This window comes from Pistacia vera, unplaced genomic scaffold, assembly GCF_008641045.1.
Source record: "Pistacia vera cultivar Batoury unplaced genomic scaffold, PisVer_v2 Contig73, whole genome shotgun sequence".
Classification (NCBI taxonomy): domain Eukaryota; kingdom Viridiplantae; phylum Streptophyta; class Magnoliopsida; order Sapindales; family Anacardiaceae; genus Pistacia; species Pistacia vera.
Window position 1 is genome coordinate 932,111 of NW_022196590.1, and position 13,072 is coordinate 945,182.

Here is a 13,072-nt window from a genome sequence, read left to right on the forward strand (position 1 = left end):
AATTTAATTGAATTGATATTTGAAAAGTTAATTAAAAAAATTACACAAAAGACAAAAACATTAAAAAATAAAAAAAAATTAATTTTTTTGGTGGGTTGGCCGCCTGGCCCAGCCCAACCAGCACCAAAACCCTCCAAATTTGGGTTACTGGACCGAGCTGGGCTAGCCCTTTTGAAAAAGAGGCGGGCTTAACCCGACCTACACTTGCTGGCGGGCCAAGTTAGGCCTAACCCTCCAATTGGCTAGGCCTGCCACGAGTCAGACCGAGTCAGGCCACTTTTCCAACCTTTATTTACACGCTAAAGCCTAATACAGGAAAATGCATGAATTACCTTGCCAAACGTGCAACAAAAGGTTTGAGTGGGGTTGTTGGTACTCCCAGTAATACTAGAGATTGGGAGTCCAAATATTTTTTCTTCAAATATGGTGGAATCGGAAACTTTAGAGGTGGATGTAGGTTCTTGCGACACAAGCGGCAGTTCTATCATTCTCACCGAGTTCAGGTGAGTAGCAATGTAGATTATTTGACAATTTTGTCTCTTTTTCCATTTGCCTCTTCAACTTTTTGACTACTGCTCTTGTCATGATATCTGTGTAGTTGGCTCAATTTTCTTAAGTTTTTATAATGGAAATACAGATTTATGTATAAGTTTCCACTTGAGAATATAAGATAGACAAAGGCCTAATAGAAATCCTATTAAAAAGTCCAATTTTAAGCATAGATATTTTCAGGGTTACATTTGCTAGACCGGGGAAATACTTTAGAGTATTAATGCTGATATAGAAAATGGTGTCTTCTAATCTAAACGAAGACTCGATAGAAATCAGGTTCTTTAATCCTCATTCAGGCTATGGCTGTTTATGAACAGTGGAGATGACTTTATAGGGATATTTGATTTTCTTCAAAATAAGAAAGCATTGTTTTTCCTTACTGCTCTATGTCTTTTGTGACTGTCGACTTTCTATTTGTCTCATGCATGTGGAATGCTTGTTATTGCTTATTTTAGGTAGCTGCTTTAATAAATAGAATTCCTGAGAGCTTGTTGATAATTTCTAGCAATTGCCAGATGTTTATACCATTTTTTCCTTTAATTTAAATTAATTTTTGTGCCTGTTTACCAATGATTAAAAACTTTCCTTTTTGCATGAAGCCAAGGCGATAGAACAAGTAATGTCAGATCAAGATAGTGAGGATGAAGTTGATGATGACATTGCAGATTTTGAAGATCGAAGGGTATGCCTGTGATTCTATCATCTTATTTGCTTGTTTCTTAGTTGAAACTCTTCTTACCCTAATGAACTTGCCCTTCTTTCCTATCAAATTATGTGGAACTAGTTCAAAATTTTATGAAGTATAACGCTTTTGTCAAGTAAAGTTAATTGTTATTGTAAGACAAGAACTTGGGTCATTAGTTATATGTTTCAAGTGCTTACTTTCACCAATTTAGTACTCGTTGGGCTTGAAATTGCAATGAATTGGATGATATCATGATGCATTTTTCATCCTTTGACCTTTTAAATAGTAATTTGATCCTGTTTACTCTAACGTATGGGAATTTTACTTTGTTTTGTCTCCTTATATGTAGACCAAGTTTCACTTGTGAATGAGTATTTTAATTGCTTTGATAGGAACTTGGAAAATAATATGATATTGTCATATTGAGATGCTTGATGATTTGTTGATTGTTAGCAAAGATGAGAAACAACTTATGCATCTTTGGAACTCATTGTGAGAAAGCAACGGTAGTTATTGCTTACCTCTTCAAGCGTTCTATCTTTTATTTTTCAGTTCTTCATATTATTTTCATGTTGTCTGTTTTTGTTTGCCAAGATGTTGGGGGAAGTCAATGGGATCTGAGGTGCACCACTTTATGATGTTCTGTATGATTGGTTTTTAGCTTAAAAGGCTATATCTCCTTTTTGGCAGGGTCCTGGCGGATGGTCACGTTCCTTGGGCTTGTGAAGCATTTTCAGACTTCATGGGCGGGATCTGGTCCTTTCTCCAGCACGATTTTGGTAGTTTCCTTCATTAGTTCTGTCCTCTTGTTCTTGTTTTTGGTTTAAGTTAGTGCAAACTGTGCTGTTAAATATACGGTGAAGGACCAATCTTGGTTTAGTTCACTAACTATGTGTAGGCCAGCTATTCATGATGATTAGTGGAATGGTATCCACCCTACCATGACTGAAACCAATCGATTATCTAATTATATTATAGAAACTCATAATACAGAACCTGAGAAAGAAATTTGCAAAAATGTCATTCATATTATGCTTTGTGTATCTCGTAAATTTTAATATCTTGTAAAGGATTTTAAATGAAGTCATGGGTTTTATTTGATCTATTAGAACATTACTCTACTTGTACTGGAACCAGTTTCGATAGTTTTAATTAAAAGAAAAAGAGAACAAGGGTGTTCTGGGGGTGGTGGTGGTGAGGGCCAATTGTAGCTTTCCTGTATTCATCTATAGAATCGAAGTGACCACTCTAAATAAATAGCATTTGAATGCTCTATTAAACGACTATATAGAATGTTATTAATTGCTATCTATCTGATTGGTTGTGCCATTCTGCTGGTATGCTTTGTCAACTGCAAGGAGATCATCTATACGATATATTTTATTATGATTGTTATGTCAACCTCTGATTTTTTTTTTCTTGGTTGATTACATTTTTCTTCTCTGCCACAAGCTTCTGTTAGTCTTTATGACCCAGTTAAGTTACCTGTACTTTTCTTATTTCTCGGGTATCTTTATTTGAACTATCAATTATTAATGGCCTCAGGTGTTGGAGGCTATTCATGATCAAACTCTGGAATCATGGTCTTCTTGATGGGTCACGATGAACAACTGTAACCTGATTCTCGAAAGATGCCAGGATGAGGGATCAGATGTAGTTAAAAGCTAAAGAGGAGACCGGTAACTACTTCCGACTTGAAAGAGTACAGAAAAGAAAGTGCCGTTGATTTTCTCCTGTGACGCCACTTTTTATTCTCTCTCTCCTTCCCCTCTTATATGAATTAGTAGATTAGAGATTGACTGAATTCTTTCCCATAACAAGAATGGACATCGGAGCTTACCTTTTCACTGTTGTAATCTTATTCAGTACGGGTCTCGGGTAACGTGTTTGCATTACTGACACAATTAATTGTAAAATTTAGCCACAAATTGATCTGCCAGCATTAGCTATACCATATGTAAAGCTACTATTGATTTCATCACACAATTCATTGTGGAATTTTGCTACAAATTGATCAGCCAGGTCGCCGCAGCTTAGCCAAACATGCTATGTAAAGCTACTGTTGATTTGATCTAAGAACAAGAACTGGTGCTCCAAAGCTGGCTTAGGGAGCTCTTAACTTGATTTTCCCTTAGATTTTGTACTGGGAAAGAAACAGGACTCGAGCTGACTTGGATGAGATAGTCCCTTTAATTGTGATTTGCAATTTACATAAACTTTTCACTATCAATTTTAGTTTGATTTGCAATTTACATAAACTTTTACATCAATTTTAGTTTTCTTGAAAAGAGTTAAAAACACCCTTTTCATTCTCAAAAGGATTTGGACATATATAACTAACTCAATAATCACAATTTCCAAAGGGTTATTTGAAAGATAAATACAATAAAACCTAGTGATTTATTAACTATACCTTCAAGAGACAACAAATAATAATAACGTTAGATTATACTGACTATAGAAGCTTAATATTTTAACAATATTGTTTGACAGTTTAATTAAAACATAACTAGACTATGCTAGATGATGCTAAAATTGATAGTTATCTTTTAAATTCTATACTTTAAACAAAACCTTTGACCATTTGAAAATTAAAATTAGTAAGGATGGATATATACAAGAATACCTCTATTTCATTTGTTCTAATTAGTGGCTGTAATATGTTATGATTTACTCTTTTTGTGATTCTCAATTTACCAGCCAAAATTGGTTCTAGAACTTTTCTCTTCTTTAAATTAGAAATTATCGAAACTGGTTATACTAGTAAGTTGACATTCTAACAAATCACATAAAACCCATGACTTAATTTAAAGTAACTGGTTGATGCAATTTTCACACCAAAGAGATGTACGCAAGCCTTCGGGAAGTTTGCGCAAGGGTCTATGATAGACCAGGAAAAAACAAGTATGATGCTGAACCCATGGGTTCAGATGGGTTATGTATGGAAAGTAAAATGTAAAGTAGTAAGTGCATAAAGGAAAATAAAGAAATAAACATGAACAATTTTAAAGTGGTTCGGAGCAATAAGCAATTCCTCATCCATTGTTATTTTATTAATGGGTTTGCAAAGAGAATTTGTTTTTGTAACTAAAAAGGAGGACTCCTTATTTATAGTGTTCTAGACATAATCTTGGGTGTGAAGTAGTTTACATGCAACTGGGCATGGGAACCGTACTCTTTGAGAGGGAAGTAATCCTCATGCAAGTGGACATGTGAAAATAAGATTGGATGACATTCTATTGGTGATGGTCTCTTCATGCAAGTGGGCACTTGGCTTTTGGAAATGCGGCTTTCTTTCTTTTCTTACAAGCTTCCTTTGCAGGTGATGGCTCATTTGGGGACACGTGTAAGCCCTTATTCACATGTTTTTTACTCTCCAACAATTACCCCCAATTTTGGGAGCTTGGGCTTCAAAAACTTCAATCTTACAACTGTGTATGCGGACTGTATTTGCAAACTGCTCGCTACAAGTTGTTGTTGTGAGCTCCTATTAGTATTTGCGAGCTACTATAGTGAGTCTTCACCGCGGACTATTGTGTTTCTTTGAATTATCAAATTGCGAGCTATATCACGAGCTGTCTTCATAGACTAGTGGCGAATGTCTAGCAGCTCATCTATCTCTTTCAATTGGCGAGCTTGTTGATGCGAGCTCTGGCTTCTCCCAATTGCTTGTCCGAGTCATTGCTCTGCTTCCTGAGATGGGTGTGTCCATTGGGGTTCTGACTGTTGGCCTTTTTTCTTTTTGTTATCTTCGGATACACGATTGATTGCCAGCTGGAAATGTTGGCCGCATTTAATGCAGCGTGGTTGGTGAAATGAGTATACACTACTTGAAATGACATTCTTTTTTTGAGCATTTAATGTTTATAGGCGGTTATATGTTCTCCCAAGTTTTTGGCAGTTAACTACCCCCAATTCCTTGATCGTGGCCAAGTGTGCTCCAATCGCGTCCACGTGTGTTCAATGGACAATTAGGGATGTGTACCTGGGTGAGTATTTAAGAGAGAAATGGAACGGTTTTATCCGTTCCATTCCCTTTTTAAATTTCATCTTGTCCCCCTCTCGTTTAGTAGAATCATAATGCATTTTTGCTTAAAAATTCCTTTCTCTTCAAATTTCATCTCCACCGCATTGTTATAACAAGGTTTGCTCTCTAACGTATATTTTTATTTGGTGGATACTTTGCTGTGAACTTTGTTATTCTAGTGTTAGGTGGGAAAGGTGTTTGAGTTGATTGGGAGTTTACTGAGGTTGTACTACCATTGGTGGGTAGTGGAAGTTTGTTTATGTTTCTGTGATGTGTTTGGTAGGGAGGAGTCTTTTTTTTATGTGGTTTTTTGTGTTTGTCACTAGATGACGATAACAATTCTGATGGTGTTTGTCATTACAATGAGGGAGACGAAGGCGAACTTTATCGTGTTCTTCGTTAACTCTTTCAGAGAGGGTAGAGGACCTCGAAGGGGGATAGGTGTTCCTTATTTGTGCGGCTCCTCCTTTCCACTGGGTATCCTCAAAGTGGTACTCCCGTGCAATAAAGAAGGAGAGCAATAGGGGAGGAATGCAACCCTCTTTGTTGGGGTTACTCACGTGGGAGGCGAGAGTAGCCAAAGACATGGAGGGGTTGGCTCTTCTACCACAACATCTCACCACCCCCTTAGTTAGGTTCTTTTACACCTATAGCACTCTCTTGAGGTGGAGTTTGAACGAATAAAATCCCAACATGGGATTACTTTGCCAATAATTCGTTTGTGGACGATTTGCATATGACCCTTCTCCTGGTTATGCTACGACCACTGAAGTGCTTTTGAAATGCGGTGGTAGGAATACCACTCCATCTCTTTTTCGGGCAGTGTTGAATTACTTGGGATTGCCCTTTATAATTGAGCCCTAACTCATACCGAGTATCATTAGTATGTAATTGCTTATCAAGAGCATGGTCTGGGCGAGCTCACAGTGGAGAAGGTTGCCCGTGTTTACACGTAGAGGTGGAAAAAAATGGGCCAAGTTAGGCAAGTCAGCCCTAACCTAGCCTGACCTGACCTGGTCAACTTAGGGTGGGCTGGGCTCAGCTCGGCCTGGGTATCCCCAGCGAGCAGGCTGGGCCTACATAGGCCAACCTGACGAGTTGTTATTAAAAAAAAAAAAAAAACTCGTCGGGCCCTTCGGGCTAGTGGTTGGCAGCCACAGGTCAATCTAGAAAGTTCATCCACAGGCTGCCAACCGCAACCCACGGGTTGGCGACAAAAAAATAAATTTTTTTTTTCAAAAACCATTTACCCTTAAATATAGGTTTTATAGCAGTTAGAGGGGTTTTTTTTGGTAATTTTTTTTCCCATTTCTCTCTTAAATAGGGTCTAACTTCTCATATTTCCTCATATATGAAATTCTCTCCTTTTTCTCATTGCTTATTTACTCTTGCTCTAAAAATCTCTCAAATCTCAGTTGTCAATTTTCTCTCATTTTAATTTTATTACTTCTCGCAATTTTCAATTCATTTTCAAATTCCAATTTCCTTTAATTCTTTTATATCCAATTTTTTTCAACTAGAATGGATAGATATTTCATCCCATCATCAATTTGATGATGAGAAAATTACCTAGTCCCCCTGAATTTACTAACACAAACGCAGTAGATTCAAACGTCTCGCTTTCCCATTCTCAAACTTTGATACACCTCATAATGTTTCCCCCTTCCTCCCCATGCTACTATAGCTCCTAGTGGTTCTAGAAGTTGTTCTCGTAATTGTTGTCCTATCAACTCCATGTGAAGTAGATAGGTTCATAAACTGCAGCTCACAAAAATAATGACAAACACACATAAGACGTTTAAGTGCATTTTGTAAAGTTTTACGAGAAAGAAAATGGACTTCAAGTGAAGAAAGCAAGATGCAAGTATTGTGGAAATATTATAAACTGATGCAGGTAAAGGTAATGGTACTAGTACTTTAAAAAGACATGCTGGTAATATAAACATTTTTTTTTTTTTTTTTTAGCATCGTACTTCACCTTGTTCAGTAAAATATAAACATGCACATAATGTTTGGATTAAAAATATGGGCAAGATGCCTCCCATAAATGTTTAGAGTCGGTATGCCATTTTGGTTATGTTGCTCTTTTAAGTACATTTTTGCTAGTTATTCTTAGTTTTAGGCCACCTATTATTTATAATAGTGTCAAACTTATTTTCTGCTTGGCCCTCATTTCATCATGGCAGTGGCTTCAACTTCATTTTCCTCTGTGTTTGTTTCCGATGGATGCCATCTCTAGCTTCCTGTGGGTGTTAGCACTTTGAGTTCTGATCTTTCCTTCTAATTTTAGCTGCTGCGATTGCACAGATTTGATACCTAAGCTGCTTGTCATTCTATATTGTAAAACGCTTATGGCTTTCGGTTAGGATCCTACATTGGAAGGGAAAAGGGTGAGCATGTGGGCTATTAAGGGCTTGGGCAGCCTCCCTTGGCAAACCAATTTTCCAAGGAGAGTTCTACCCAAGCTCATAAAAGACTCATGGCCCAGCCCAATTGTTTGAGTTGTTGTGGTGGGTTTTTATCAATTGGTATCAGAGCATGATCCTGTGCCCACGTGGACATCGCCTACGTGACAGGCTGACCCGTGGTAGGTTGACCTTAGGCCTAGGTTGCTACCTCGAGAAAAGGTATAGGAGCCCGAGGGAAAGGGGATCCGTGTAGTCACCCAAGAGGTAAAGAGGCCGACGTAGACGTCGGTTGCGGAAACGTGGTGGAATGTTAGGATCCCACATTAGAAGGGAAAATGGTGGATGTGGGCTATAAAGGGCTTGGGCACCCTCCCTTAGCAAGCCGGTTTTCCAAGGAGAGTTCTACCCAAGCCCATGAAAGACCCATGGCCCAGCCCAGTTGTTTGAGTTGTTGGGGTGGGTTCCTATTACTTTCACAGACTTATCTTGGTTTGCCAGAATTTGATGAAAATTTATATTCCCCAATGCCGAAGTTATTTCATTATTTCTCCATTACTCTAGCAGAAATTACTTTGTCATCTCCTGATGCACTTTTGCTTCCTACTTTTTTTTTTTTTAAAGAAAGAAATTTCATGAAATTGCAAATCTTCTATTTGATGCATTGTGCCATGACTAGTATTTCTTAGCTTCATTTACTGGATCAACTGGAATTGTTTTACCAATGATTAACATACACAATAGAGATTCTTTTTTTTTTAACTTTGTCGTTGTATTTAACTTCCTTTCTATGCTTATTCATTTTTTACAACTGAAATGTGGCCGCCCAAAAAGAAAAAAAAAAAAAAGAAAACCGCCTGTGAGCTTCTACACAACGGACAGTTCTATCATTCTCACGCGAGTTCTCGTGTAGTATCAATGTAGATTTATTTGACAATTTGTCTCTTTTTCCATTTGCCTCTTCAACTTTTTGAGCTACTGCTCTTGTCATGCATATCGTGTAGTTGGCTCAATTTTCTTAAGCTTTTTTATAATGGAAATACAGATTTTATGTATAAGTTTCCACATTGAGATATAAGATAGACAAAGGCCTAATAAGAAATCCTATAAAAAAGTCCAATTTTAAGCATAGATATTTGCAGGGTTCACATTTGCTAGACCGTGGAAATACTTTTAAGATATTAATGCTGATATAGAAAATGGTGTCTTCTAATCTAAACGAAGACCGATGAAATCAGGTTCTTTAATCCTCATTCAGGCTATGGCTGTTATATGAACATGGAGATGACTTTATAGGATCTATTTGATTTTCTCTTCAAAATTAGAAAGCATTGTTTTTCCTTACTGCTCTATGTCTTTTGTGACTGTCGACTTTCTATTTGTCTCATGCATGTGGAATGCTTGTTATTGCTTATTTTAGGTAGCTGCTTTAATAATAAATTCCTAGAGCTTGTTGATATTTCTAGCAATTGCCAGATGTTTATACCATTTTTTCCTTTAATTTAAATTAATTTTTGTGCCTGTTTACCAATGATTAAAAACTTTCCTTTTTGCATGAGCCAATGGCGATAGAACAAGTAATGTCAGATCAAGAAGTGAGGATGAGTTGATGATGACTTGCAGATTTGAAGATCGAAGGGTATGCCTGGTGATTCTATCATCTTTCTTTTGCTTGTTTCTTAGTTGAAACTCTTCTACCCTAATAAACTTGCCCTTCTTTCCTATCAAATTATGTGGAACTAGTTCAAATTTTATGAAGTATAACGCTTTTGTCAAGTAAAGTTAATTGTTATTGTAAGACAAGAACTTGGGTCATTAGTTATATGTTTCAAGTGCTTACTTTCACACACAATTTTTAGTACTCGTTGGGCTTGAAATTGCAATGAATTGGATGATATCATGATCATTTTTCATCCTTTGACCTTTTAAATAGTAATTTGATCCTGTTTACTTCTAACTTATGGGATTTACTTTGTTTTGTCTCCTATTATATGTAGACCAAGTTTTCACGGTGAATGATATTTTTAATTGCTTTGATAGAACTTGGAAAATAATATGATATTGTCTATTGCAGATGCTTGATGATTTTGTTGATGTTAGCAAAGATGAGAACAACTTATGCATCTTTGAACTCTTTTGTAAAAGCAACGGTAGTTATTGCTTACCTCTTCAAGCGTTCTAATCTTTTATTTTTCATTTCTTTCATATTATTTTTCATTGTTGTCTGTTTTTGTTTGCCAAAGTTGGGGAAGTCAATGGATCTGAGGTGCACCACTTTATGATGTTCTGTATGATCTGGTTTTTGGCTTAAAAGGCTATATCTCCTTTTTTGGCAGGGTCCTGCGGATGTCACGTTCCTTGGGCTTGTGAAGCATTTTCCAGACTTCATGGGCGGGATCTGGTCCTTTCTCCAGCACGATTTGTTTGGTAGTTTCCTTCATTAGTCTGTCCTCTTTTGTTCTTGTTTTTGGTTTAAGTTAGTGCAAACTGTGCTGTTAAATATACGGTGAAGGACAATCTTGGTTTAAGTTCACTAACTATGTGTAGGCCAGCTATTCATGATGATTAGTGGAATGGTATCCACCCTACCTTGACTGAACCAATCGATATCTATTATATTATAGAAACTCATAATACAGAACCTGAGAAAGAAATTTGCAAAAATGCTTCATATTATGCTTTGTGTATCTCGTAAATTTTAATATCTTTGAAGGTTTTTTAAATGAAGTCATGGGTTTTATTGATCTATTAGAACATTACTCTACTTGTACTGGAACCAGTTTCGATAGTTTTAATTTAAAAGAAAAAAGAGACAAGGGTGTTCTGGGGGTGGTGGTGGTGAGGGTCAATTGTAGCTTTCCTGTATTCATCTATAGAATTCGAAAAGTGACCACTCTAAATAATAGCATTTGAATGCTCTATTAACGACTATATAGAATGTTATTAATTGCTATCTATCTGATTGTTTGTGCCATTCTGCTGGTATGCTTGTCAACTGCAAGGAGATCATCTATACGATATATTTTATTATGATTGTTATGTCAACCTCTGATTTTTTTTTTCTTGGTTGATTACATTTTTCTTCTCTGCCACAAGCTTCTGTTAGTCTTTATGACCCAGTTCAAGTTACCTTGTACTTTTCTTATTTCTCGGGTATCTTATTTGAACTATCAATTAAATGGCCTCAGGTGTTGGAGGCTATTCATGATCAAACTCTGGAATCATGGTCTTCTTGATGGGTGCACGATGAACAACTGTAACCTGATTCTCGAAAGATGCCAGATGAGGGATCAGATTAGTTAAAAGCTAAAGAGGAGACCGGTAACTACTTCCGACTTGAAAGAGACAGAAAAGAAAGTGCCGTTGATTTTCTCCTGTGACGCCACTTTTTTTTCTCTCTCTCCCTTCCTCCCTTAATGAATTAGAGATTAGAGATTGACTGAATATTCTTTCCCATACACAAGAATGGACATCGGAGCTTACCTTTTCACTGTTGTAATCTTATTCAGTACGGGTCTCGGGTAACGTGTTTGCATTACTGACACAATTAATTGTAAAATTTAGCCACAAATTGATCTGCCAGCATTAGCTATACCATATGTAAAGCTACTATTGATTTCATCTAACACACATTCATTGTGGAATTTTGCTAAAAATTGATCAGCCAGGTGCCAGCCTTAGCCATAACATGCTATGTAAAGCTACTGTTGATTGATCTAGAACAATGAACTGGCTGCTCAAAGCTGGCTTGGGAGCTCTTAACTATATTTTCCCTTAGATTTTGTACTGGGAGAACAGGACTCGACTGACCTTGGATGAGATAGTCCCTTCTAATTGTGATTTGCAATTTACATAAACTTTTCACTATCAATTTTTGATTTGTTGCAATTTACATAAACTTTTTACTATCAATTTTAGTTTTTTCTTGAAAAGAGTTAAAAACACCCTTTTCATTCTTCAAAAGGATTTGGACATATATAACTAACTCAATAATCACAATTTCCAAATGGTTTTATTTGAAAGATAAATATAACAATAAAACCTAGTGATTTATTAACTATACCTTCAATGAGACAACAAATAATATATAACGTTAGATTATCTAGACTATAGAAGACTTAAATTTTAACAATATTGTTTGACAGTTTAATTAAAACTACTAGACTATGCTATATGATGCTAAAATTGATAGTTATCTTTTAAATTCTATACTTTAAACAAAACCTTTGACAGTTTGAAAATTAAAATTAGTAAGGATGGATATATACAAGAATACCTCTATTTCTTTTGTTCTAATTAGTGGCTGTAATATGTTATGCATTTACCTCTTTTTGTGATTATCTCAATTTTACCAGCCAAAATTGGTTCTAGAACTTTTCTCTTCTTTTAAATTAGAAATATCGAAACTGGTTCTACTACTAGTAAGTTGACATTCTAACAAATCCCATAAACACCATGACTTAATTTAAAGTAACTGTTGATGAATTTTTCACACCAAAGAGATGTACGCAGCCTTCGGGAAGTTGCGCAAGTGGATGGACTATGATAGACCAGAAACAACAAGTATGATGCTGACCCATGGGTTCAGATGAGGTTATATGTATGGAAGTAAAATGTAAAGTAGTAAGTGCATAAAGGAAAATAAAGAAATAAACATGAACATTTTTAAAGTGGTTCGGAAGCAATAAGCAATTCCTACATCCATTGTTATTTTATTAATGGGTTTGCAAGAGAATTTGTTTTTGTAACTAAAAAGAGGACTCCTTATTTATAGTTCTAGACATAATCTTGGGTGTGAAGTAGTTTACATGCAACGGGGCATGTGGAACCGTACTCTTATCTTGATGAGGGTAAAAGTAATCCTATGCAATGGACATGTGAAAATAAGATTGGATGACATTCTATTGTGGATGGTCTCTTCATGCAAGTGGGCACTTGGCTTTGGAAATGCGTCTTCTTTCTTTTCTTACAAGCTTCCTTTGCAGTGTGGCTCACTTTGGGGACACGTGTCAAGCCCTTATTCTACATGTTTTTACTCTCCAACAATTACCCCCAATTTTGGGAGCTGGGCTTCAAAAACTTCAATCTTTACAACTTGTATGCGGACTGTATTTGCAAACTGCTCGCTACAAGTTGTTGTTGTAGCTCCTATTAGTATTTGCGAGCTACTATATTGAGCTCTATACCGCGGACTATTGTGTTTCTTTGAATTATCAAATTGCGAGCTATTATCACGAGCTGTCTTCATAGCTATGGCGAATGTCTAGCAAGCTCATCTATCTCTTTAACTTGGCGAGCTTGTTGATGCGAGCTCTGCTTCTCCAAATTGCTTGTCCGAGTCATTGCCTCTGCTCCTGAGATGGTGTGTCCATGGGGTTCTGACTGTTGGCCTTTTTTCTTTTG

At 36.5% G+C, this 13,072-nt stretch overlaps 1 protein-coding gene across 1 annotated transcript; it reads left to right on the top strand.

The window, feature by feature from the left end:
* The first annotated feature begins 423 nt into the window (after nucleotides 1–423).
* On the top strand, nucleotides 424–10,972 carry LOC116115051 (polycomb group protein EMBRYONIC FLOWER 2-like). The gene is made up of 7 exons (XM_031401184.1): nucleotides 424–503; nucleotides 870–940; nucleotides 1,152–1,234; nucleotides 1,665–1,729; nucleotides 5,444–5,460; nucleotides 10,006–10,096; nucleotides 10,858–10,972. The coding sequence occupies exons 1-7, from the start codon at nucleotides 424–426 to the stop codon at nucleotides 10,970–10,972; spliced, it is 522 nt and encodes a 173-aa protein (XP_031257044.1).
* The last annotated feature ends 2,100 nt before the right edge of the window (nucleotides 10,973–13,072 follow it).